General features: G+C 37.2%; 1 protein-coding gene across 4 annotated transcripts in view; it reads left to right on the top strand.

Moving 5' to 3' along the window:
* RFX4 (regulatory factor X4) overlaps window positions 1-25,494 on the top strand; it is a 152,239-nt gene that overhangs the window by 30,728 nt on the left and 96,017 nt on the right. For all 4 annotated transcript variants that reach the window (XM_032493410.1, XM_032493409.1, XM_006193713.3 and 1 more), the window contains exon 3: window positions 23,410-23,470. Coding sequence is in view for 3 of the 4 variants with exons in the window: in XM_032493409.1 (XP_032349300.1) it covers window positions 23,410-23,470 (61 nt within the window). In the remaining variant the exon portion in view is untranslated. The remainder of the gene's footprint in view (window positions 1-23,409; window positions 23,471-25,494) is intronic.

The raw sequence follows: 25,494 nt of genomic DNA, 5'->3' as shown, positions 1-25,494 counted from the left end.
AAATAGTCATTCTAATGGGTGTAAAGTAGTATCTCATTGTGATTTTGAGTTGTATCTCTCTAATGATAAGTAATGTTGAGCACCTTTTCATATGCTTATTGATCATTTATGTATATATACTTTAGCGAAATACCCATTCAAGTCTTTTGCCCATTTTAAAAATCAGATTGTTTATTTTTCCTGTCATTGAATTGTAGGAGTTTCCCTAGTGATTAGTGATGTTGAGTATTTTTTCATGTGCTATTGATCACTTGTGTATATTCTTTGTAGAAATGTCTCTTCAAGTCTTTTGACTGCTTTTTAATCAGATTGTTTACTTTTTTGTTTTTAAATTGTAGGAGTTCTTTATATATTCCGCATTTTAACCCCTTATCAGATATATGTTTTGCAAATATTCTTCTCCCATTCTATGGGTTTTACTCTGTTGATTGTGTTCTTTCATGCATAGAAGTTTTTCATTTTGTTGCATGTGTGTTAGTGTTATGTCCAAGAAATCATTGTCAAATCCAGTGTCATGAAGATTTTCCTCTATGTATTCTTCCAAAAGTTTTGTAGTTTTCACTCTTATGTTTAGGTCTTTGATCCATTTTGAGTTAATTTTTATATATGATATAAGGTAAGGGTTCAAATTTATTCTTTTGTTTGTGGATACTCAGTTTCCCCAACATCATTTGTGAAAAGACGTTCCCTTCCTTGTTAAATGTTGACACCCTTGAAAAATCATTTGACCATATATGCAAGAGTTTATTTTTGAACTCTCTATTCCATTGGTCTGTATGTCTGTCTTTATGCCAGGACCACACTATTTTGATTACTGTAGCTTTATACCAAGTTTTGAAATTAAGAAATGTGAAACCTCTAATGTTGTTCTTTTTCAAGATTGTTTTGGCTTTTCATGGTGCCTTGAGATTCTATATGCATTTTAGGATAGATTTTTCTATTGCTACAGAAAAAAAGTTGGAGTTTTTATAGGGATTGCATTGAATATGTAGATCTCCTCAGATAGTATTGACATCTTAACAATATTAAGTCTTCCAATCCATAAACACAGGATGTCTTCATATTTACTGGTGTCTTTGTTAATTCTTTCAGCAGTATTTTATAGTTTTCAATGTACAAGTCTTTTGTTTCCTTGACTAAGTGTATTTCCAAGTATGTTATTCTTTTTGATGCTACTGTAAATAGAATTGTTTTCTTAATTTCCTTTTTGTATTGTTCATTGGTAGTGCAGAGAAATACAACTGATTTTCATCTGTTGATCTTATATATCTTGCAGCTTTGCTCAGTTCACTTATTCGTTCTAGCTGTGTGTGTGTGTGTGTGTGTGTGTGTGAGAGAGAGAGAGAGAGAGAGAGAGAGGGAGAGAGAGAGAGAGAGATCTTTTTGTCTAACTACCCTGGCTAGGACTTCCAGTACTGTGTTGAATAGAAGTGGCAAAAGTGGGCATCCTTGTCTTGTTCCTCATCTTAGGGGAAAATCTTTGTTGAGTATTTTCATCATAAAAAAAGCTTTGAATTTTATCAGATGCTTTTTCTGCTTCAATTGAGATGATCATGTGGTTATTCTGTTAATGTGATTTATTACATGGGTTGATTTTTGTGTGTTGAACCAACCTTGCATTCAAGGAGTAGATCTCACTTGGTCATGGTGTATAATCCTTTTAATACACTGTTAAATTATGTTAGCTAGCATTTTCTTGAGGATTTTTGCATCCCTTTACAAAAGGGATATTGATCTGTAGTTTTCTTTTCTTGTCGTATTTTCATCTGGCTTTGGTATCAGAGTAATGCTGGCCTTGTTAAATGAGTTTGGAAGTGTTCCCTCTTCTTCCATATTTGGAAGAGTTTGAAAAGGACTGGTGCCCTGAATATTCTTATGGACATCCTGTTTTGTGAACTACCTGTTTGGGTTTTTGCTTGTCAGGTTTGTTTGTTTTTTTTTTGTTTGTTTGTTTTTTGGATTGTGCTATTTGTCTTTTCCTTAATGATTTGTAAGGGTTGTTTTTATATTCTGAATAAGATATGTTTGTCAGATTAAAAAGTATTGCAAACATCTTTCAGTTTGTGGTCTACCTTTTTATTCTTTTAATGGTATCTTTTGATGAACAGAAGATTTTAATTCTGATAAAGTCCAGATTATCAATGTTTTTCTTTTATAGCCACTATTTTTGTGTCATATTAAGAAATTTTTGTCTACCTAAGGTCATGAAGATTTTTTTTTCATGTTATTTTCTAAAAGTTTTATTATTTTACATTCACTTTTATATCAACAGGCCATCTGGAATTTTTGTAAATGGTATGAGGGAGGAGTCAAAATTCTTTTTTTAATTTTTGACTGGTAGAGCACCATTTTTGAAAAAAATATCCTTTACCTACCAGTCATAAATCAGGAGATCATATACATGTGAATCTATGTGTTGACCTTTATCCTGAACCATTGATCTACTTGTCTGTTTTGGAGCCAGTACCATACCTTTTGTAATACATTGTGATACTTGGTGGAATAAGACCTCTTTTTCAAGATTGTTTGGTTAAGTTCTTAATGTTTCCATGTAGATTTTAGAATCAACTTGTCTATTTTCACATGCACAAAAAAAATTCTGCTAGGATTTTGATTGAGATCACATTGTATCCACAATTAATTTTCAGAAGAATTAACATCTTACATTAACATCAAATTACATTAACATCAGATTTCTAATCTATATATGTAGCTTTAGACCTCCATGTGTTAGATGTGTTAGTTTCTCTCAACAGTGTTTTTGTAGATTTCAGTTTGGAGATTTTGCATGTTTTTCATTAGATTTATTCCTAGGTGATTGATATTATCAGTGCTATTTAAGTAGTAATATTTAAAAATTTTTTCTAGTTGTCAATTGCTAGCATATGAAAGTGCATTGATTTTTTAGCTAATGACTGTATCTAGGCACTTTGCTCAACTTGCTTATTAGTTACAAGTTTCCTTTTTAAATTTTTCTCTGAACATAATCATGTCACCTGATAAAAATGATAGTTTTCCATCTTCTTTTATGGTCTTTATATTTTTATTTCTTTTCTGTGCCTTAGTGCACTGGCTGTGACCTCCAGTACATTGTTGAGTTGAATTGGTGATAGTGGACATTCTTGTCTTGTTCCCAACCTAAGGGAAAAGCATTTAATGTTTCACCATTAAGTGTGATGTTTGTTGTGGATTCCTTGTAGATATCATCAAATCCCTGGTTTGCTGATTTTTCTTAAATGGGTGTTGAACTTTATCAAATGTTTTTCTGCATCTCTTGATATAGTCATTTTGAGACTTGAGATAGTCATTTTTTTTTCATTTATTCTGTTAATGTGAATTACACTGATTAAATTTTGAATGTTAAACTAATTTCTGGAAGACACTGTGCTTGGTGAGGAGTTTAATTTTTTTAATTTATTTCTGGGTTAGATTGACTACTATTTTGTTAAGAATTTTACCATCTATGTTCATGAGATTTATTGGCCTATGATTTATCTTTTTTAAAAATTTCCTCCTCAGGTTTTGGTGTCAAGATTATATAGGCCTCATAAAAAGAGGTGGAAACTTTCTTTTCTGTTGCTTTGAAAAGTTTATGTAAGATTGGCATTATTTATTTCTTAACTGTTAAGAAAAACTTAACACTGAAGTCATCTGGGTTTGGAGTTTTCTTTGAGGGAAAATTTTTAATGATGGATTCAATTTTTAAAATAGCAATAGAATTACTCATATTTTTCTATTTCTTATTTTGTTAGTTTAAGCAAATTGTTACCTTTAAGGAATTCGTTTCATCTAAATTTTCAAATGTATTTACATGATACTGTTTAAACTTTCCTTTCAATCCCCTTTGTCATGTTTTTATCATCTACAATGATGTTCCCCCTTCATTTCTGATATGTTTTCTCTGTTTTTCTTGATCAGTCTTACCAGAGTTTATTAATTTTATTAGTCTTTTTAAAGATCCAGCTTTTGGCTTTTGTTTTTTCATCAGTTTACATCTTTTAAAAATTCATTTACTTTTGATGTTATTTCCATTTTTTCCTTCCTTCTACTTTCTTTGGGTTTACTTTTTGTGTTTTTCTATTTTGAGATAAACACTTAAATCATTGATTTTTAACCTTTTCTAAGACAGACATTTAAAGTTATAAAATTTCCTCTTACTACTTCTTAACAGTAACACATAATTTTTCTGATGTTATACATTCATTATCATACACACTTATTTTCCAATTCTCATTGTGATCTCTTCTTTTACACATGTTTCTTTAGAAATTTATTGCTTAATTTCTAAAAATTTGGGGATTTCCTAGTTGTCTTTCTGTTACAGATTTCTATTGTTTTTTTTTTTTAATTGAATTATAGTCAGTTTACAATGTGTCAATTTCTGGTGTACAGCCTAATGTTTCAGTCATACATATATGTAGATATATTCCTTTTTAAATTCTTTTTCATTATAGGCTACTACAAAATATTGAATAAGTTCTCTGTGCTATACAGTAGAAACTTCTTGTTTATCTATTTTATATATAGTAGTTAGTATCTGCAAATCTCAAACTCCCGATTTATCCCTTCTCACTCCCTTTCCCCCCAAGTAACCGGTGTTTGTGTTCTATGTCTGTGAGACTCTCTCTGTTTTGTAAATAAGTTCATTTGTGTCTTTTTTTTTTTTTTTTTTGGATTCCACATATAAGTGATATATGGTATTTTTCTTTCTCTTTTTGGCTTCCATGTTGCTGCATCCATGTTGCTGCAAATGGCATTATTTTATTCTTTTTTATGGCTGAGTAGTATTCCATTGTATAAATATACCACAACTTCTTTATCCAGTCATCTGTCAATGGACATTTAGGTTGTTTCTACCTCTTGGCTATTGTAAATAGTGCTTCTATGAACACTGGGATGCATGTATCTTTTTGAATTAGAGTTCTCTCTAGATATATGCCCAGAAGTGGGATTGCTGAATCATATAAGTCTATTTTTAGTTTTTTGAGCAATCCCCATACTATTTTCCATAATAGCTGCACCAAACTACATTCCCATCAACAGTGTGCAAGGGTTCCCTTTTCTCCACACCCTATCCAGCATTTATTGTTCATGGACTTTTTAATGATGGCCATTCTGACTGGTGTGAGGTGATACCTCATTGTAGTTTTGATTTGCATTTCTGTGATAATTAGTGATATTGAGCATTTTTTCATGTGCCTATTGGCCATTTTTATATCTTCACTGGAGATTGCTTGTTTAGGTCTTCTGCCCATTTTTGGATTTGTTTGTTTTTTGTTATTGAGTTTTATGAGCTGTTTGTATATTCTGGAAATTAAGCAGAATTTGTCAGTTGCATCATCTGCAAACATTTTCTCTCATTCTGTAGGTTGTCATTTTGTTTTCCTTATGGTTTCCTTTGCTGTGCAAAAGCTTATAGGTTGAATTTGGACCCATTTGTTTATTTTTGCTTTTATTTCTATTGCCTGGGTAGACTGCCCTAGGAGAACATTGCTAAGATTTATGTCAAAGAATGTTTTGCCTATATGTTTTTCTGGGAGGTTTATAGTGTCTCGTCTTATGTGTAAGTCTTTAAGCCATTTTGAGTTTATTTTTGTGTATGGTGTGAGGGAGTGTTCTAACTTCATTGATTTATATGCTGCTGTCCAGCTTTCCTAGCACCACTTGCTGAAGAGACTGTTTTTTTTTTTCCATTGTATATTCTTGCCTCCTTTGTCAAAGATTAATTGACCTTAAGTGTGTGGGTTTATTTCTGGGTTCTCTATTTCTGTTCCATTGACCCATATGTCTGTTTTTGTGCCAATACCACCCTATTTTGATTATTGTAACTCTGTAGTATTGTCTGAAGTCTGGTAGGGTTATTCTTCCAGCTTCTTTCTTTTTCTTCAGTATTGCTTTGGCAATTCTGGGTCTTTTGTGATCCATATAAATTTTAGGATTATCTGTTCTAGTTCTGTGAAAAATGTCCTGGGTAATTTTATAGTGATTGCATTAAATCTATAGATTGCATGGCCATTTTAACAATATTAATTCTTCCAATCCAAGAGCATGGGATATCTTTCCATTTTTAAAAATCATCTTTAATTTCCTTAATCAGTGTTTTGTAGTTCTCAGTGTATAAGTCTTTCACGTCCTTGGTCAGGTTTATTCCTAAGTACTTTTTGATGCTATTTTTAAAGGATCTGTTTCTTTTCTTTTCTGATATTTCTTGTTAGTGTAAAGAAATGCAACTGATTTCTGTATCCTGCTACCTTTCTGAATTATTTTATCAGCTCTAGTAGTTTTTGTGTGGAGCCTTTAGGGTTTTCTATATATAGTATCATGTTATCCATATATGGTGACAGTTTTACCTCTTCTCTTCCAATTTGGATCCCTTTTATGTCTTTTTATTGTCTGATTACTATGGCTAGGACTTCCAATACTATGTTGAATAGAAGTGGTGAAAGTAAGCATTTTTGTCTTGTTCTAGATTTTAGTGGGACGGCTTTCACCTTTCACTGTTGAGTGTTATGTTGGCTATAGGTTTGTCATAAATAGCTTTTATTGAGATATGTTCCCTCTACACTCACTTTGATAAGAGTTTTTATCATAAATGGGTGTTGGATTTTATCAAATGCTTTTTCTGCATGTGTTGAGATAATCATGTGATTTTTGTCCTTTCTTTTGTGGATAAAGTGTATCACATTGATTTGTATATATCGAACCATTCTTGTGTCCCTGGAATGAATCCAACTTGACCATAGCGTGTGATCATTCTTATGTGTTGTTGGATTCTGTTTGCTAATATTTTGTTGAGAATTTTTGCATCTATGTTTATCAGCAGTATTGGCCTATAATTTTCTTTTTCAGTAGTGTCTTTGTCTGGTTTTGATATCAGTTGATTTCTTTTGTAATTCTGCTGTAGTCAGAGAATATTCTGTATGACTTCAATATTTAAAATTAGTTTAAAAATATTTAAAAAATTTTTAAAGTTAGTGAGACTTGCTTTTTGTGCAAACATATGGACTGTTTGACAAATGCCCATGTATGCTTATAAAGAATGTATAGTTTACAGTTTTGGGGTGTAATGTTCTGTAGATACCAATTAGATCAGTTTGATTATTCATGTTATTCAAATGTTCCATATCCTTATGAATTGTATTGTTGTTGCTTGTTCTCTCAGTTACTGAGAGAGGTGTTATGATTGTGGCTATCTATCTTTTCCATTCTGTTAATTCCTGCTTTACGTGCTTTGAAGTATTCATTCTTAGAAATTTAGAATTGTTACATCCTCTTGTTGAAATGATCCTTTTAATCATTATTAGATGTTCCTCCTTATATCTAGTAGTACTTTTTGTCTTCAAGTCTACTTTGTCTGATAGTAATATAACTATACCAGCTTTCTTTTTTATTTGTATTGTTATAGTATGTCTTTCTTTGACTTTTTATTTTCAACCTTTCTGAATTCAATATTAAGGTTTTTCATATAGTTTTAAAAAATCCAGTCTGATAGTCTTATCTTAACTGGAATATTTAGATCATTTAAATTTAGTATAGTTACTTACACTATTGTGCTTAAATCAACAAACTTGCTATTTAATTTTGATTTGTTGCATCTGAGTTTATTCCGTTATTCTTTCCTTGTTCCTTTTTTGGGAGGGATTAATGCAGTTAAATATTTTCATGCTTTTCTCTGCTAGATTTCCAATTAGATACTCTTTTAGAGTGTTTCTCTTAGGGAATATAGTGTGCAACCTTCCTTTCATGTCTACCTCATGTTTCTCCTTCTCCCACTTCAAATACAGTGCATGATCACTCTCACAAGTCTAACTTCATTTACACTTTTCTGCCCTCTGTGCAATTGCTTTAATATATTTTGCTTCTACATATTTTATAAGCCCCTCAATACATTATTATTGTTTTAAATATTCATCGGTATCTATTTATATTTATCTACACACTTACCCTTTCCAGGGCTCTTCATTCATGTCAGCAAGTCCATGCTTCCATCTGGAATCATTACTTCCTCAACCCAAATAAACTCCTTTAATATTTCTGGTAAAGCAGTATAGGGTAGTGTAGATCATTAAAAACATCTTTATTTCACCTATATTTTTGAAGGACATTTTTGCTGGATATAGAATTTGAGATTAGTACATTTTTTTCTTTTCAACACTTTATAAAGTTTTCATTGCATTGCCTTCTGGTTTCTGAAACTTAGTCATCAGACTTATTTTTACTCCTTTGAATGCAGTTTGTCTTTTTGTCTCAGGCGAAAGATTTTTTTTCTTTGCCTTTAGTTTTGTTTTTAGTTTGACTATGATGTACATAGATATGGTTTCCTTTTATTTTTCCTTTTGGGGATTCACTGAACTTCTTGCACCTGTGGGCTGTTGTTCATCAGATTTGTAAAATTGTTGACCATTGTCTCTTCAAATATTTTTTTCTCCCCTTTCTCTCTTACCTCCTTCTGAAACTCCAGCCTACATGAATACTAGATCCTTTTACTACTGTACCTCATATGTTTCTTATGCTTGCTTTGGGTTGTCCATTTTTCTTTTTTTGTACTTCAGTTTGGTGTTTCTTGTTGATCTACATTTCAGTTCTCAATTTCGACTTTCTTTTGTGTTTAGAGTCTACTGTTAGGCCCATCCAAGTGATCTTAATTTCAGATGTTGTATTCTTTCTTTTATGGTAGAAGTTCATTTGATTCTTTTCTCCAAATCCCAGTTGATAGTCTACATTTTTTTCATCTGTTTTGTCCATCAGTTCCTCTATTTTGACTGTCTTTTCCTCTATGTCCTTAATCATATTAACCATAGTTATTTTAAAGTACCTGTCTGACAACTCTTACATGTAACTCATATCTAGATCTATTTCTAGTATATGTTTTTCCTAGGATTTCAGGTTTTTGGTCCTATTTTTCAGTATGCCTTAACATTTTTGATTTAATGCTCAACATTGTGAATGCAAAGTTGAAGAGGCTTTGAGTGATGTTTACATCATCCAAAGAGTTTTAAATTTTGTTCTAGCAGGCAGATAGAGAACCAGTAAGTCCACTTGACCCTGTTAAGACTTGGTTAAGTCCAATCTATTTCAGTTTTATCCATACTACAAGAGTATGGTCTCTACTCTTAGGTCATAGCCTTTTTGGGTCCGCAGCTGAAAGCCCTGGATTTTTACCAAGTTCCTTCTACCTTGACTCAGTTTGAACTCCAAATTGTGGACTTCTTAGCTAATCAGTGTTTCTCTTAGAGATTATAGTATGCAACCTTCCTTTCATGTCTACCTCACATTTCTCTTTATCTTTAGCCTCTAAGCTAATGTTTTCTCTGGTTTTTTTTTGTTTTTTTTTTTTTTTTTTTTGGTTTCTCACTCTCTGCATGTGCAGTATAGGAATAAGCTAAAGACTTGAGGGGAATTTGAATGCAGGCATGTTTATCTTCTTCTCTATGGTTCTCTTCTCTCTGAACTGTTGCTCCTTATATCTTAGCCCCTTTGTCATCTCTAAATTCTAACCTCAGTCTCTTCAGCCTAATAGACTATACTCTTCCTGGGTTCCAATGTAACAATTTAGAAATATCCTCAGGAGAAAATCAGGGTTAATGTGGAGATCATGTCAGTGCCAGTGCTAGATCTAAAACATGGGCCACCTGATTCCTATGTGTGTAAAAGAACAAAGAAGTCTCAGTCCACATGTTTTTATTTTCAAAATGCAAAAATATTACATTAAAGAAATATATCCCCTGGCTATAAGAGTCATGTGTGTATATATTTGAAAAAAATAGGAAAAAATATGAGGAAGAAAAATAATTGCCTCTAATCCCATTGTCCAAAGGTAATAGGATGTTTTTTGATGTTTCCTTCTAGTCTTTTTTTCTAAGCATATATTGTTAAACAAAATTTTACCTATGTATATATTTATAGTTAATATGTGTATATGGCTATCATCTATTAAGCAATAAGAAGTGCTTTAATTCCAATATCTCATTCAATTATCACAGTAGTCCTAGGAGGTAGCTTATTATTATGAGCTTCATTTTGTACATGTGAAAACTGAGGCTCATAGGGGTTAAGTAACTTTCCTGAGTTACACAGCTGGTAAGTGGTAGAGCTAGGATTTGAACTGAGGTCTGTACATTTGCCTTTGAACATCAGGCAATTAGTCTTTGCACTTTTCTGCCACTTAGAAGGTAATGCTTCAAAGACTTGCCATTGAGAATTTTGCAACTTGTCCGTAGGAATTCTAAGACTAGAGCTAGGGAGTCTTACTCCCCCCTCTCAGAGGCTGATTGGTATGTTAATACTTGCCTGCACCTTACCATCTCTTCCACTGAAAGCCCCACGAAGGCAGGAATGTTGCATGGTTCACTGCTGTAACCCCAGATCCTGGCACATAGATTGGGGGCTTAGAATATGGTTGAAGTTTCAAAAGTTAAGAGAAAGACTCCTCAGTTTTATACTTTAAGAATATTTTAGATTGTAAAATACAGAAATCTGACAGTGATTTAAACCATGTAGATATTTACTGTCTTATTTAAGATAGGAAGTAGGAGGTTCCAGGGTTTATTCAACAGCTGAGCATCACCTGGGACCCAGGCTCTGTATGACTTTCTGCTTAGTCTTCCTAAGTTGTTGACTTTTTGTCCTCATGTTGGCTTGTGACCTCATGGTCACAAGATTTCAGCTTCAGGTCCAGGCATCAGGTCCATGTTCAAAACAGATGGATGGGACAAGGGAAGGCACCAGGTAGTTTTCTTATTATGTGTGTTTCTTTTATCGGAAGGAAAACAACTTTCCCAGACACTCCCAGTAGACTTTGCTTACTTCGTGTCCAGAACACTATCATCTGTAGCTGAAAGGGAGAATAAGAGAGTGAATATTTGTCAAAATAATAGAAAAGAATAGAATTATGAAGGTTGGATCACCCCCACGTCAAATCCAGCCTACCTCTTATTTTTATACAGCCCATGATCTAAGTTTTGTTTGTTTTTGTTTTGTTTTTTAAAGAGTAGAGAAAAAGAAGAAAATGCAACAAAGACCATATGCCTGAAATATTTACTACTTGGCTCTTTACAGAAAATTTTTGCTGACCTCTGGGTTAGACAAATCATGAATACCCCTGGGATTGTCATTTTACTGCCTTGAATAAAACTGGGGTTTGATTAGCAAGCAGGAAAAAATGGAAGACTAGCTGTTGAGTGTCCAGCTAAAGAATATACTGTAAAGTTTATCCCTGAACCAGACCAGCAGGTAAAAATGCCTTCCTGGGATGATTTGAGAGAGATTGAAGTTCCACCTGCTGAAAAGTATTTCTTCTACTGGCCTGAGCAAGAGCTGGGTATTAGCACCAGGAAGTCCTGGTTCAAATGAAATGGAGTAGGTGGATAATCAGTTTATTAGCCTAGAATTAGAGACGATGAGATTTTATAGATATCATCTTGGCTCACTCTCCAATTTTACAGATGAGGAAATTGAGGCTCAGAGAAAGAAAGTTATTTGTCCAAAATCATACTCTTAGATAGTGTTAAAATCAAAACTGTTACCCAGGTCTTCTGATTTCTGTCTAATGCTCTTCCTGTTATGTCCCTTTTAGCAGCTCAGAAAAGATGGATTTAACTGACTGACTAGAGACTCAGTGAGCATGAAGAAATGGGACATGGGACATTTTGATGGAATACAGTTGGGAAGAAAACCCTGGGCTAGTGAGGTCAAACCGTGAATGCCCGAGAGTGGATGGGTTATTTACTATAATTGGGGTCAAATAAATTCTCATTTCCAGTCTGAATGAATTGCATTTTACCCTTGGCAGATGTCAGTAGATCTTCATGTTTCTAATGGTATACTCACCAACAAATGGGAAGACTGTAACTGTAAAGTATTATAAGGCTCATGACTGGTTAGAGCATTATATCCAGAGAGGAAAACTTAGCAGTGTGGATTGAACAGAGTTGTACAGGTGGAACAGAAGTTCCTGCAGAAGCTGAACCCAGAAGATTCCTTGAGCACTTGACTGTGTAGAAGACTCTGTGAATAGCCCAAAGTTGTACAAGAAAGAAAGAGCAGGGAGCTGAAATTAAAATATATTAAGCATTAGGCAGTCCTCTAGGCATAATCACAGCCCCTGTTTCCTCTAATGCTCTGGGAGGGAGGTATCTTTCAGCTCCATTTTACAAATGAGGAAACTTGTAAAATCATACTTAAGGGAGAGAAAGGAGATGATAATAAGTACTTTTTGTAATGTGCATACTACACATGAATTCTTATAGAAAATTTAAATCAATTCCCAGAAAGTTCATAGAGTATTCTTTACTCTATGTAAATATTTGAATATATTGAGATTTTAAATACAAAGTTTTTACCGTCAAGGTTGGTAACCAACCATCAAAGCCAACCAATAAACATGTAGTGCACAAAGGTTTATGATGGAAGAAAACTTTAGACTGGCCTCATTGAAAAATGAGGAGTACTTACTAGCAGCCTGTGGAAAGGGGAAAGGTGTTTCAGGGAGAGGGAATGACAGGAGCGAAGCACATGGTTTCAGGAGGGAGCAGATCTTTGAGGCTGGTGCCTGGTGAGTATGGAGGAAAATGCAGGAAGGGGAGGAGAGTCTAGCAAGTAAGGGTGAGTTGAGTTTTTAAGATTTTCCTATGCAGGCAATGAGGAGTCAGAGAGTGTTTTTATAAGTACATGTTTTAGAAAGACAAGTTCTTAAGATTCAGAGGTTATGTGACTTATGTCATAGCAAATAAGTGGCAGAGTTAAGAGTCAAACTTAGAGCTGTCTGATTTTATAGCTGGCTTTTTGTCTATTGTGTAAACTGTCTCTTCTGTGGGTCCTTGCTCTCAAGGAATTTTCATTTCAGAAGGGAAGCTAAGGCACATGCTTGAGTATTAATAACACAAGGTCGTATGTAGTAAATTCCACTTGAATTCTGCAAGGTGTTCTGCCTTGCCATACCAAATACGTTCCTGGACTCCAGGACGACCTCCCTGGAAGCTTGTTAGAAATGCTGAATCTTGGGTCCACTCCAGACCCGCTGAAGCACACTCTGCATTTTAACAAAACCCCAAGTGGTTAGAATGCATGCTGAAGTTTTGGAGAAGTCACAAGGTGGGAAGGTGACTAGGGAAGGCATCTTGGAGGAGGTGCCATTTGTGTTGGGCCTTATAGGATCCATGTGGTTCCTTTAACTGAAGGGCTAGGAGGCAGAAAGCCATAGGCAGGTTTTGAGCTTGGAGAGTTTTCCAGATTGTCTTGAGCAGAGAGATTGAAGAATCATGAAGGGAAAAGCTGGAAATGGGAGCTGGGCCATATTGTTGGAGGACTTGAACTCCCACAAGGGGTTGGATTTGGTAGTTAAGGTGCCACTGAAGGAGCTGGGTGGAGGTGACAAATCAAAGTGTCATTTTCAGGTTAGTGTGGAGGTTCTCTGCAGGTGGATTGGAGCCAGGAAGGGACTTCAGGGGCTTCCACCTGGTTCAGATGAGGTGATGAGGCTATATACCAGGGTTGAGTCAGCAGGATGAAGAGAACTGGAGAGACTGGGACCATAGGATGTGTCCAAAGAGCAGGAACCCAGTGGGATTCCTGTTTCCCTCCTTGGGAAAGAGGACAAATTAAATGTAACCCTGATGTCCCCAAGTCCTCTAGCCTTCGTGCCATCATATTCTTAATATAATAAATTAGATGACTTCAGCTTCTATGTTACATCCTAGGCAGGAGTACAGAGCTTCTTTCCCTTTATCTCCAACTTAGACTCTGAGTATGTCTGAGTGTGTGTGTGAGAGTGTGTGTGTGAGACAGTCCATACTAAGTCCTGTTCCCTCTGCTCTTTGACAGCTCCTAACAACTGCCATTCCCCATCCTGCCTGCCTCACTGGAATGTACCCTCCACAACCCTTCTCTAGCTCGTCATGGCTATTACTGACTGACTGGTGACAGAGGGTGTTTATAACATAGGGAAAGGAAAATTTGGAATTCAGCAGCATGGTGGCATAGAACTGGGTTCACAGTGGGTCACAACTTAATGTGACTCATCATTATGATGTTAAAATCTCATCTCATTTCAGGGCTGTGTATGTGAAAGTTACGTCTCTCTCACTCCACTCAGCTCACTCAGTATGTCAGGTTATTACCCAACTTGGAATCTTGTTCCAGAGAAGAGGAAATGTGGTTAAACTCTTCCATATTCCCATCGAATTGTGGACAAAACCCCCCACCCTGCCAGTAGCAGAAAGGCACTCAGACAGCTCCTAGAGCAGGGGCAGTGACTTAGAGTGGGAAGTCCGGGGTGGGAGGAGTTCCACAGAGAGCCTTCCCATGATGGCTTTTAAAAACTGGATTGCCCTTGTGGGGTGAATGCTGCAGTCTTAGCCCAAGCTGGGAACCAAGGTGCAAGACTAAAGGAGGGCTGATGAGGCCCACTGCTTAGGTTAGGGTTTAAGACAACCCCCAAGCTCTTCCCCTTCCTCCCCTCTGTATCTGAGAGGCTGCCTTCTTTGCCCCTGAGTGTCTATCTGTCCTCTGCACTTGTGGAGAATTAGGATCATCCCTCCTCTGTGCGTGGACTGCACCTCCAGGCCTCTCTGTACCTCCACTCCCTTCCTCCACATGCCATAACTCTCTGAGGGGAAGGGAGTGAGTCTGATTGACTGTGTCTCACCACCACTTAATATGGAAGGACCTGGTACATAGTAGGTGCCCAGTAAGTGTTTATTACATAATGGATATTAGCAAAGCAAAATACTGCAAAGCCACGCCAGATTTTAAGTATAGTTTGCTTTCAGTTTTGGGCACTCCAGGACCACTTAACCATTTGAAGAGATTCTTCCTTCAGATGGTGACTCCCTAATAGAATCTATTAATTTGCTCAGAATTAAAGTATTTTAAAATAGGTAATACATTCCTGTAGTTCAAAAATCAAAATGTTGTAAAGGCACTCACTGAGAAGTCTTGGTCCCATCTATCTTCCTCCTCAACTTCCTAATGCGAAGCACTTTTGTTTTATCGTGCATTCTTCAAGTATTCCCAGTGTTTATTGTGTATTCTTCCAGTGTTTGATTTCTTTATATAAATAAAATATTCAAATATATGTTCTTTTTGCCACTTTCTTATGCAAAAAAGTAGCACCCTATATGCATTTTGCTGTGATTTGCTTTTTTCAGTTAATAATAAAGCCTGGAGTGTTCTGTATCAGAAAGAACAGAGAGAGCATTCTCATTCTTTTCTTATTTTTAATCTTCTTTTCTTGCAGTTGTGTAGTATTCCACCATGAGCATGTATCATAAATTAGTTAACTAGATGAGCACTGAGCTGTTTCCACACTTTTGCTGTTACAGCCTAGTTGCAATGAATAACCTTGTGTATGGTCATTTCCCATGTGTCCAGTTGTATCAGCAGGATCTGTCTGCAGACATGGGACTGCTGGTTAAAGAAGTGTGGGATTTCAGTATTCTGCTAAATGTCCTTCCATATACGGGAGGCACCATTTTGCATTCCCCCTGTAAGGTGGGAAGGCACCTGTTTCCCACAGCTTCACAGCAGAGTTGTGTGGTCATGGTTTGGATTTTTGCCTATCTGATAAGTGAGAAAAGGCATTTTAGTGTAGTTTTCATTTTCATTGATTGAGAGTATCTTTTCACATTTCAGGAGTATTTGCATTTTTTCCCTGCCAACTATGTATCATGTGCTTTGCCTAATTTTTCCTCTTGGTTCTTGGTCTTTTTCCTTCTGATTTTATTGGGGCTCTTTCTATGGTGAGGAGGTGAGACTGTTGTCTTTGGTATGACTGCAGTTTTCCCAAGCAGGTCATTACCTTTATACTTATGGTGTGAGTTTCTTTCCCCCCACATAGAAGCTTTGGATTTTTTATGTAGTAAAATTTCTCAATATTTTCTTGTATGGCTTTGGGATTTGTATCAAAGTTAGAAAGACCCTTTCCTACTCCAGGATTCTGAAGGAATTCACCCAGAGGAGGTGAAAGGAAGCAGGTGTGGGGCCCCCTCAGAGCAGTGCTGCCAACATCACAGTTTTGTTTAATACTTAGCACTGTTCCCACGGGGAGAAGCGTTTGCTGCCAGGGGCTGATGCCCACTGCCAAAGGCCTGGGTCCAGGTGCCCTGATCAGCTGGTGCTCTTTGCATCGCTGGAAAGGAGGTGGATAAGGGGAAATGAAATGTTTGGCAGCCCCATGTTCCCAACAGGTGAGGTCTGGCCAGGTGCAGCCTGATTAGTATAATGAAAGGAAATAGAATTAGAACTTTGAAGTGAAACTTGAGACTCACATAAATTTGAACCTTTCCTGGGATTTGAAAAGAAGTAATTAATTTAGAAACTTTCTCCTTCAATATTAGACTCTGCCACACTGGCTCTAGGCAGGAAGTATTCTAGAATAGGTACCCAATATCATGAATCCTGTCAGCCTAGAGGCAGAAAATAAATGATCAGGTAGATAATATGTTCCCTAAAATCTTTAGTCCAGTGCTGCAGGTTTGAAGAGAGAATGAGTCTCCTAAATGTTCGGATTTCAGGAAGTCTGTACGTCAGCTAGACTGGGTCCCTCTCCTGGCTCCACTGCTAAACTGTGTGACCTCAGACAAATTACTTCTCTGAGCCTCAGTTTCTTCCTCTCTAAAATGAGATAATACTAATTATCAAACTTAACATCGGTTAAGCACTAAGTATATATCAAGTACCATATTTGATGTTTCAACATACATTAAATCATTCCCTGACTCAGGCAGCTATGAAAATTAAATGCAATAATATAAAGAGCTTTGCCCAGTGCCTGGCACATTATAAAACCTCAATAAACGATCCCTAGTACTATTGGTATTTTACATGCTTACTGAAATCAGATGGGTAGGTTCAGCATTTAGTTGTAGTATTAGCTGTTCACTAATTCCACAAATACTGCCATGTGTGGGTGCTGGGGACACAATGGTGAGTGTAGACTGTGCCCTACAGAGCTTACAAACTAGCCGGGCAGATGTGCAGATGCACTGTCAGCACACAGTGACCAGTCTGTGATGAGGGCTTTGCCTAGGGACCAGCCAGGGTGCTTTAGGACCACAGGAAAGGGATGAATAACTCTGGCCCAGGTGAAGGGCTTGCCAAACCCAGGCCTGTGGGCAGAACAGGGATGCAGGTGCAAGACCTCTCTGGAGGAATGGTGACTATTATTGTGATAGGGAACACTTAGGTAGCATACCCTGTGCCAGAAGTGGTTTAATTAGCCATCACAGTTAGTGCTTGGTACTGTTATTACCCCTATTTTACAACTAAGGAGACTAAGGCACCAAAAATTTGTTTGAGGTCACAGCTAGTAAGTGATAGAGCCAGGATTTGAGCCTGGAAATTTGGCCTCAGTGTTAATATTAGGAAATAGATCCAGAAAAGGGAGCAGAGGTGCTCATCACTGGGCATTGGACCAGGATTCACTCTGAGAGGGCAGTGTATTGGAACTATAATTGCAAAGTGGGAGCAGAACAGAGTGACAAGGAGAAGACCAGGCACTGAGCAGCATCTTGATGGGAGGATTTTTAAGCAGTTGGTGCTGTGGCTTTGGTAGGACAAGCAGGGGGACCTTGAGGCTCAGTGTGTACTGTGAATGGCCCCAGAATCTTGTTGGTTTGAAATTCTGCCTTGCAGGATGAATCTTGTTTGGTTTGAGACATTTCTGCCTGTCAAAATGAAAAGGCATCTGTCAAGACCAGTTCCTAAGATTTCTTATCAACCATGGCTCTTTCCATCTTCCTAAAATGTGCTCTCCTGTCCTCTTTGCCTAGCTGGCTCCTGCTGCTCCTTCAGATCCCAAGGCTGGGCTCATATCCCACACTTGGTGCTGCCATAGCATCTTGGACCAGCCCTTCTCAGCTCTTTCTTAGGACTTACATTTTATTTACTGACAATTTGAGCTCAAGAGAGCAGAGACCATGTCTGTTTTTTCTCACCCTTTAGTTCCTGGCATAAGGCTGGAACATACTAGATACTCAATAAATATTTGATAAGTGAGTGCATAAGTTAACATGACTTCTGATGAATTAGGATTGGGAGCCATCAGATAGGAGGTTCAGGCCTAGGTGTGACACACACCCCCTTTGGGGAAATGACTAGGAATTCAGACCCTGGGCAGGAAGTCTTTCCATAGGGAAAGAGGCCTGCAGAGATGGAAGGCACCTATTTGATGACAGAGCCAGCAGGTCCCTGTTGTCTCCAGGTAGACCTGTTCTTGTCTAAATACTGTCAGTAGCCACCATATGCCAATCATTAGGTGAGGTCCAGTCTCCACTCCTGGGCTGCATGGCCTTCTGCAGGTTTTTCAGCTTCATGCAAAGCTCAGTTTCCTTATTTATAAAATAGGGATGTAAAACTAATTCATAGCACTGGTGGGAGGAACAAAAGGAGATAGCATATGAAAAGTGATGCTCAGTGCCTGGCTTAAGTACTCGGCCAATGAATGCTATTATTATTGTTATGATATTCTTTTTAAATGTATCTAGTTTTTAACATATTTTATTATATTTAACCCTTGAGCCATCCTTGTGACATAAGTTTTGATTCCCATGTTTTAGATAAGAACCCTCAGGCTTGCATGAGTCAAGTGTCTGCTCAGGTTCCCACACAGAGTTAGGGGCAAAACTGAAATTTAGACCCGGTTCTGCCTGCCCTCAAAGCCAGTTCTCTTTCCATCCATTGGTATCAGGAATGAACCCTAACAAAGTTTGGTTGGGAAGAAAGTCTGACACAACAGAGACAGGTTATCACCTGAATGGGAGACACTGTGGTGGATTCCCAGAATGGGGATGTTTCCTGGCTCCAGACGACAGACCATTTGCCTTTTCCCTCCTCTATGCCTTTCCTCATGCTGCTTGCTCCCCCTGTAGCATCCCTCCCTCAGCATCCTCCTCTCAAAGTCTGACCTGTCCTTGTAAAGGTGAATGAGACAGGTTACCAGCCAGGATGTGCCATGTGATTGATTCTCATTTGTTTTAAGTTAGGCATGTGTGTGTGCTTGGATGTGAAAGAGAAAGTTGGGAAAAGACTAGCGGTAAAAGGATAAAGAGTTGACAACAGCACTTTCTGTTGAGAGGCACTTGAATTTCCAGAGATTTCTATTTTCCATATATTTTCAAAAATTAAACAAGTGAACATGTATTATTTTTGCACACAGAAAACAAAGTTATTTTTAAAAGCCTGACCATCTCTTCAAGGCTAGCTCAAATGCTCCTTCCTATATGGAGCTGTGATGTCCTCTGCTATGTGTTTGCCTCGCAGGGTCCCCGTCGATGCGGTTGTGTTTGTTTGCCCCTATAAACCTCCCTCCCTTGCCTGCTTCCCACGGTAGATCCCTACTGAACAGAATTGCTCCAAGGCCTCCCGCCAGCTGGAGCAGCCCAGGGCAGCCTTTGCCATGCAGCCCCTGCAGCTGATGTTTTTGAGCTCTGTTAAGTTCATTTCACTCAATCTTCCCAAGTACCTTTCAAGGTAGGCATTATTATTACCCTCAGTTAGGGACCAGAGACTGTCTTGAAGCTTGAACAGGATTACTAGATGTCAAACAGCACTTCTCCTGCTCCCTTGCTACACTCCACCACTCGACCAGGACCTGTGCTGCAGCCACCTTGCTTCTGGGAAGGTGGTCTCATCTTTTGGGTCCCCATGGCTTTGTCTGTCCCTTGCTTTCTCCACCCTACCCCTGACTTCCTCCCACCTTCCTTGACAGCTGGTTTGCATCTCTGGGCCACTCCAGGACTCCCCCCACCCCAAGCCCTCTGGCAACAATCAATCTGTATCTGTTCTCTTCATCTGTAACCTTTTTTTTTTAAATTTCACATATAAGTGAAATCATACGTATTTGTCTTTTTCTCTGTGTGACTTATTTCACTTAGCATAATGCCCTCAAAGTCCATCATTATTGTTGCAAGTGGCAAGATTTCATTCTTTTTTATGGCTGAATAATATCCATAAATATATATAAAATATTTTCTTTATCCATTCATCTGTTCATAGACGCTTAGATTGTTTCCATGCCTTGGCTATTGTAAATAGTGCTGCAGTGAACATGGGATGCAGATATCTTTTCTTATTAGTCTTTCATTTTCTTCAAATAAATACCCAGAAGTAGAATTGCTAGATCATGTGGTGGTTCTATTTTTAATTTTTTAAGTTACCTCCATACTGTTTTCCATAGTGGCTGCACCAGTTTACATTCCCAGTGACAGTGCACGAGGGTTTCCTTTTCTCCTCATTCTCACCAGCATTTGTTACCTCTTGTCTTTTTAATAGTAGTCATTCTGAAAAGTGTGAGGTGATGTCTCATTGTGGTTTTGATTTGCAGTTCCCTGATGATTAGTGACACTGGGCTTCGTTTCATGTACCTATTGGCCATCTGTGTGTCTTTTCTGGAAAAATGTCTGTTGAAATCTTCTGCCCAATTTTGAATCGGATTTTTTTTTTTTTTTTTGCTGTTGAGTTATATGAGTTGTTTATATATTTTGAATATTAACCCCTTAACAGATACATGATTTGCAAATATTTTCTCCCATTCAGTAGGTTGTCTTTTTGTTGTTATTGATGATTTCTTTTGCTGTGCAGATTTTTAGTTTGGTATGATCCCACTTGTTTATTTTTACTTTTGTTGCCTTTGCTTTTGATGTCAAATCCAAAAAAATCATCACTAAGACCAATGTCAAGGAGCTTACTGCCTATGTTTTCTTCTAGGACTTTTAAGTGGTTTCAAGTTTTACATCAAGTATTTAATTGATTTTGAATTAATTTTTGTGTATGGTGTAAGAAAGATAGTGGTCCAGTTTAATTCTTTTGATTGTTGCTTTCCAGTTTTCCTAACACCATTTACTGAAGAGACTATCCTTTCCCCATTGTATATTCTTGGCTCCTTTGTCATAAATTAATCAACTGTGTGTCTGGGGTTATTTCTGGGCTCTCTATTCTGTTTCATTGATCTATATGTCTGTTTCTATGCCAATACCATACTATTTTGATTACAGTAGCTTTTGTAATATAGTTTGAAATCAGGCATCCTTGCCTTCTTAAGTGGGATCTTCTTAACTAGGATACTCAAGTCAGGGAGATGGATATGGCTATGTATAGAAATAATGATCCAGATGGCTAAACTGTTCAATTGAAAGACAAGTAATGGGGTATAGAAGAACAGAGTCAGGATCAATGATGCCTGACTTGGAGGGTATCAAGGAAGGCTTCAAGGGGTGGTAGTGTATATTCTAAACTGGAAAGGATGACTAACATTTAAAAGTAACTCCAGGTTGGCAAAACAGCATGAGTAGGTGTTAAGCGCATGATGTATTAGGACGTTTTGTCCCTGAGAACATTTAGTCTTTATACTAGTTAGGATAGTTTTGGTGGCAGGGAAATGAATACCCAGTGAAAAGAGATTTTATTAACTGACAAAATTGTATTATCTCACAAAACAAAGAGGCAGCTATTTTGGAGGTTTGTTAATCAGAGGCACAGCATGACACTCAGAATCCCCAGTCTTTCCCACTTTGTCTCTCTGCCTTCCTCGGGGTTGACTTTGTCTTCAGGCTGCTCTTTTCCCAGTTGCCTCACTCCAGTTATCATGTCCACTCACAACCATGTTCGAAAAGCAGGACAGACCAGTATCTCTTCTGTCTCTTCCTCCCTTCTTCCCCCTCCCTCCCTCTCTCCCTCCTTCCCTCCCTCCCTTCTTACCTCTTTACTTCCTTCCCTCCCTCCGTTCTTTCCTTTCTTCCCTCCCTCCCTCCTTTCCATCCTTCCTTTTCTCCATTAAAAAAAAAGGCTCCCCCCGCCACACTTTTGGAGGCCAGAAATATGAAATCAAGGCCTCCATTCCTTTTTATTAGGGAAAAATAACCTTCCCGAAAGCATCCAGGAGGCTTCTCCTTAAATCTGATAGGTCAGTACCATGTCACATGCTGCCTCCCAAGCCATCAGGGCGAGGCTAGATGACATAAAATTACCGGGATAGATCTAAATTAATCAACATTCACCTCTCTAGGATTTGAGAGGGGATAACTCTCCCTGAACAGATGGTCCCCTTTAAACTGGGATTCTATTAATAAGGGAGAAGGTGAATATGTACAATTGTTGAACAAGCAACAACAATATCTTCATAGTTTTTATAAGTAGACATTTTAATCAGAATTATACCAGTGTTGATCAATTTTCATCAAGAAAATATTTTCTGAACTCAGCTTCAATAAGCTAATGCATTAAAACGTTTTTAATGCAGTATATTTCATTTTCTTCCATTTTCATTTTTGTTTTACTTAAATTATTTTCATGGGTACAAATTCTTTCCCATATAAATCTTATATCACAGATTTATTTCATTGACTGTTTTTCATGTTATTAAATTTTGTTGATTTTATTTGTAGGTTTTGACATTATTTTCTTATAATATTTATTTATACTAGTTTTCTTCGGTCAAATTTTATCGATCAATAAATTTTGTTTTACAGGGAGTATTTCTATCAATAATCTTCATTAGGAATTAGATGAGACTGATTAAATGTATTTCTCAGTTAATCCATGATAAAATTGTGAAGAGTTCTTCTTAGGTATGCAAAGATTGATCTGTTATTCAGATTACTATATTGCAGAGGTCAGCAAACTAGAACCCCACAGACCAAACCTGGCCTGATGCCTGTTTTCATAGGGTTGTAAACTAAGAATGGTTTCTACAGAAGAATATTTGTAATCTTTTGGATAAAAGAGAATGTGAACCTTCAACCCCAGCTAAGAAAAATGTTGCCCTCTCCCCCAAGCTAATTTCATTTTTTCATTAATAGACTTATATTACAAACATTGTATTCAGTTATTATTATTATATTTTAAATTTTGTCAGTGAAAGTTTTGTTTGAATTATATAATGTTCTTGATTTTGCCTCTTGGCCCCTAAATCCTAAAATATTTACTAACTGACTCCTTACAGAGGAAGTTAGCCAACCCCTGCTCTATTGTATTGCTAGCCTGATTTTTCTAAACACTTACATTCTCCCGACCCTATACTGTCTATTCCATTGGAGTTACAAGAAGCAAATGGTGCATGAGGTCAGTATGTTCTTTGGGTCAAAATGATCGACTCAAATGTCCAGCTTCATTTGCGAAAATAGCAAGTTGGGTGAGTGCAGTCATACTGTTCAGTGATGAAGAGAGATGGCTCTTCAAGCTGTAATGTATTACATCAGATAAAAATACAAATTGATGTTAGAGTTTTCTATAAAATCAGTTTCTCCTCTCTTTCTTGTTAACGTCTGATAAGTCTAACATGTTGGAAAAGTGGAAGTATCGTTGCTTTGAAAGCATCAACATTACAGGGAAATGTAGTCTTTTGAAACCTGAGAGAGCTGAAAGGCTTTGTATGTTTTCCTACTGAAGTTAGCTTCTTTTTCTTTCATTTAACAGATGAGGAAAAAGAAAATAATAGAGCATCCAAACCCCACTCTACTCCTGCTACTCTGCAATGGTAAGTTCCATTATGAGCAAGTTCTCTTGTGATGGGAAGCTCATATAACTATGTCTTGCTGCCGATAGGACAGCATATTACTTGGCTATTTTGACATTGTTGCTTACATCCCATAGCCCATATGCAATCAATTTAATTTGCAGGTATGTATAAAATACTCAATCTAGATATGCCTGGAGATTTGAATTTTCATATTTATTTTACTTGGGAGTAGATTTTTTTTCTGTCATCAAAACACTGGCAAAGACTGAATTCCAAATAGATGTTACTAATTGATTTTAATAGAGTCCATTATTTTAATTAATAATGTTGCAGCAAATTATAGAAACATAGGTCTATTCACCACTACCAGTGAACCCTTAATAAATTAATAATTAATTGCAATTATACTACAATTATTTTAACATTAATAATATTAATGTGAATTATCTACCTGAGTGGCTCTTTCTTTAATATTTGGAATTCCTGGACATGATGTAATATTTAATGCTATTGTTTAAGTGGTTGCATTCATGTTTGATATTTACAGGTAAATTCTCCTCTAAGAACTTTACTTAGAACTTATGTTGTAGCTTTGAATACCAAGGCTGTCTATGCCTGAGGATCTTGGCAATTAAGGTCTATTACTCCCCTAGCAGCGCAGCCCCGCAAACCTGAAGGAAGTAAGGAACAAAGGGGAAGGAAAGAGAAGTGGGGAGGGGAAAGGAACCCATCTACTGTGTGCCAGCCTACGTGCTAGGCACTTTGTACACATGCCTCATTTCATTCTCACAGTTCTATGAAGCTAGTATTGTTATGCCCATTTTACAGTTGAGGAAAATAAAGCTTAGACAGTTAAATCATTTACCTGAATCTACACATAGCCATGAAGTGGCAGATGCAGGAACCCTTTATGTGCATAGCCTCTGCTTTGGGAGAAAGGAAGAGAAAAATCAGGAAGGATGGAGGAGAGAGACCAGATCAGAAAAGGAAGCAGATGGGCTTTAATGAGCAAATCATATTAGATTCTCTTCACTAATCCATCCACAGGTGAGAGGAAAACAACATTGGGAGAAAGCATTCAGGAATGTAACTCAATCTTCTCTAACAAGAGTCTCAGTAGTCAACTTGTTTTGCTACAAGGATAGCAAAGGTTATTTTCAAGAACTCCATTTCCAGCCGTTTGGCTTGTTTCTGTATTCTGTTTCCCATTGCATATGCTGCTTTTCTGTTTTATTTAAAATTCTAGTCTACTTCCTTGGTCAAATCTCCCTCTGCACTCTTTCCCCCCAAATTATGGCATAATTACCATAATGCCATAATTCCCATAACTATGGCACAAATTCCCTTAATGTCAGCACATCGAATGAAGCATCAATGTAAAGGACTAGAAATGGGAGTGAGAATTTATGGAAATGCTGGGAGTCAACAGACACTCTTACTTTAATAATCTGAACATGTTGTACTTTTCAGAATAAAAATTTTGAAAGGGGCTTGAAGAAAATCACCTTGTTCATGTCTGTTTTTCTGTGATTCTCTGGCATCTGCCAGACAATGGCAAAGCTGTAAACAGTGTAATGTCTTAAATCAGACTGCCAGGAATTAACTCCCAGCTCTGCTTTTCCAGCTTTGTGACCTTGGTCCAGGTCCTTCACATCTCTGTGCCTCAGTCTACTCACCTGTAAAATGGAGATAGCTGTAGTATCTACCTCATAGGGTAGTCACAGAGAGGAAATGAGTTAGTATGAACAAGGTGCTTGAATGGTGTCTGGTGTAGAGTGAGTGCTGGGTGAATCTTAGCTGTAGATCCAGCAGTTCTGTGGATTCAGCAGACTTCTTCCTTCTGAGTCCCACAGGGACACCCTGGAGTAGGGCTTCTCTCCTTCCTGATATATGCATATCAATTCTCCTTCTACTGTACCTAATTCTGTACAAAATATCTGTTTTTCTAAATACATGGTCATACAGATCAGTCCAGAAGAAATTTTATCCTCCAGTTCACAAAGTCAAGCAGTAGATTTTTTGAATGAAAAAAATCTATTTTC

Source organism: Camelus ferus, chromosome 12, assembly GCF_009834535.1.
Source record: "Camelus ferus isolate YT-003-E chromosome 12, BCGSAC_Cfer_1.0, whole genome shotgun sequence".
Taxonomy (NCBI): domain Eukaryota; kingdom Metazoa; phylum Chordata; class Mammalia; order Artiodactyla; family Camelidae; genus Camelus; species Camelus ferus.
This window is presented reverse-complemented; position numbering and strand designations above follow the sequence as displayed.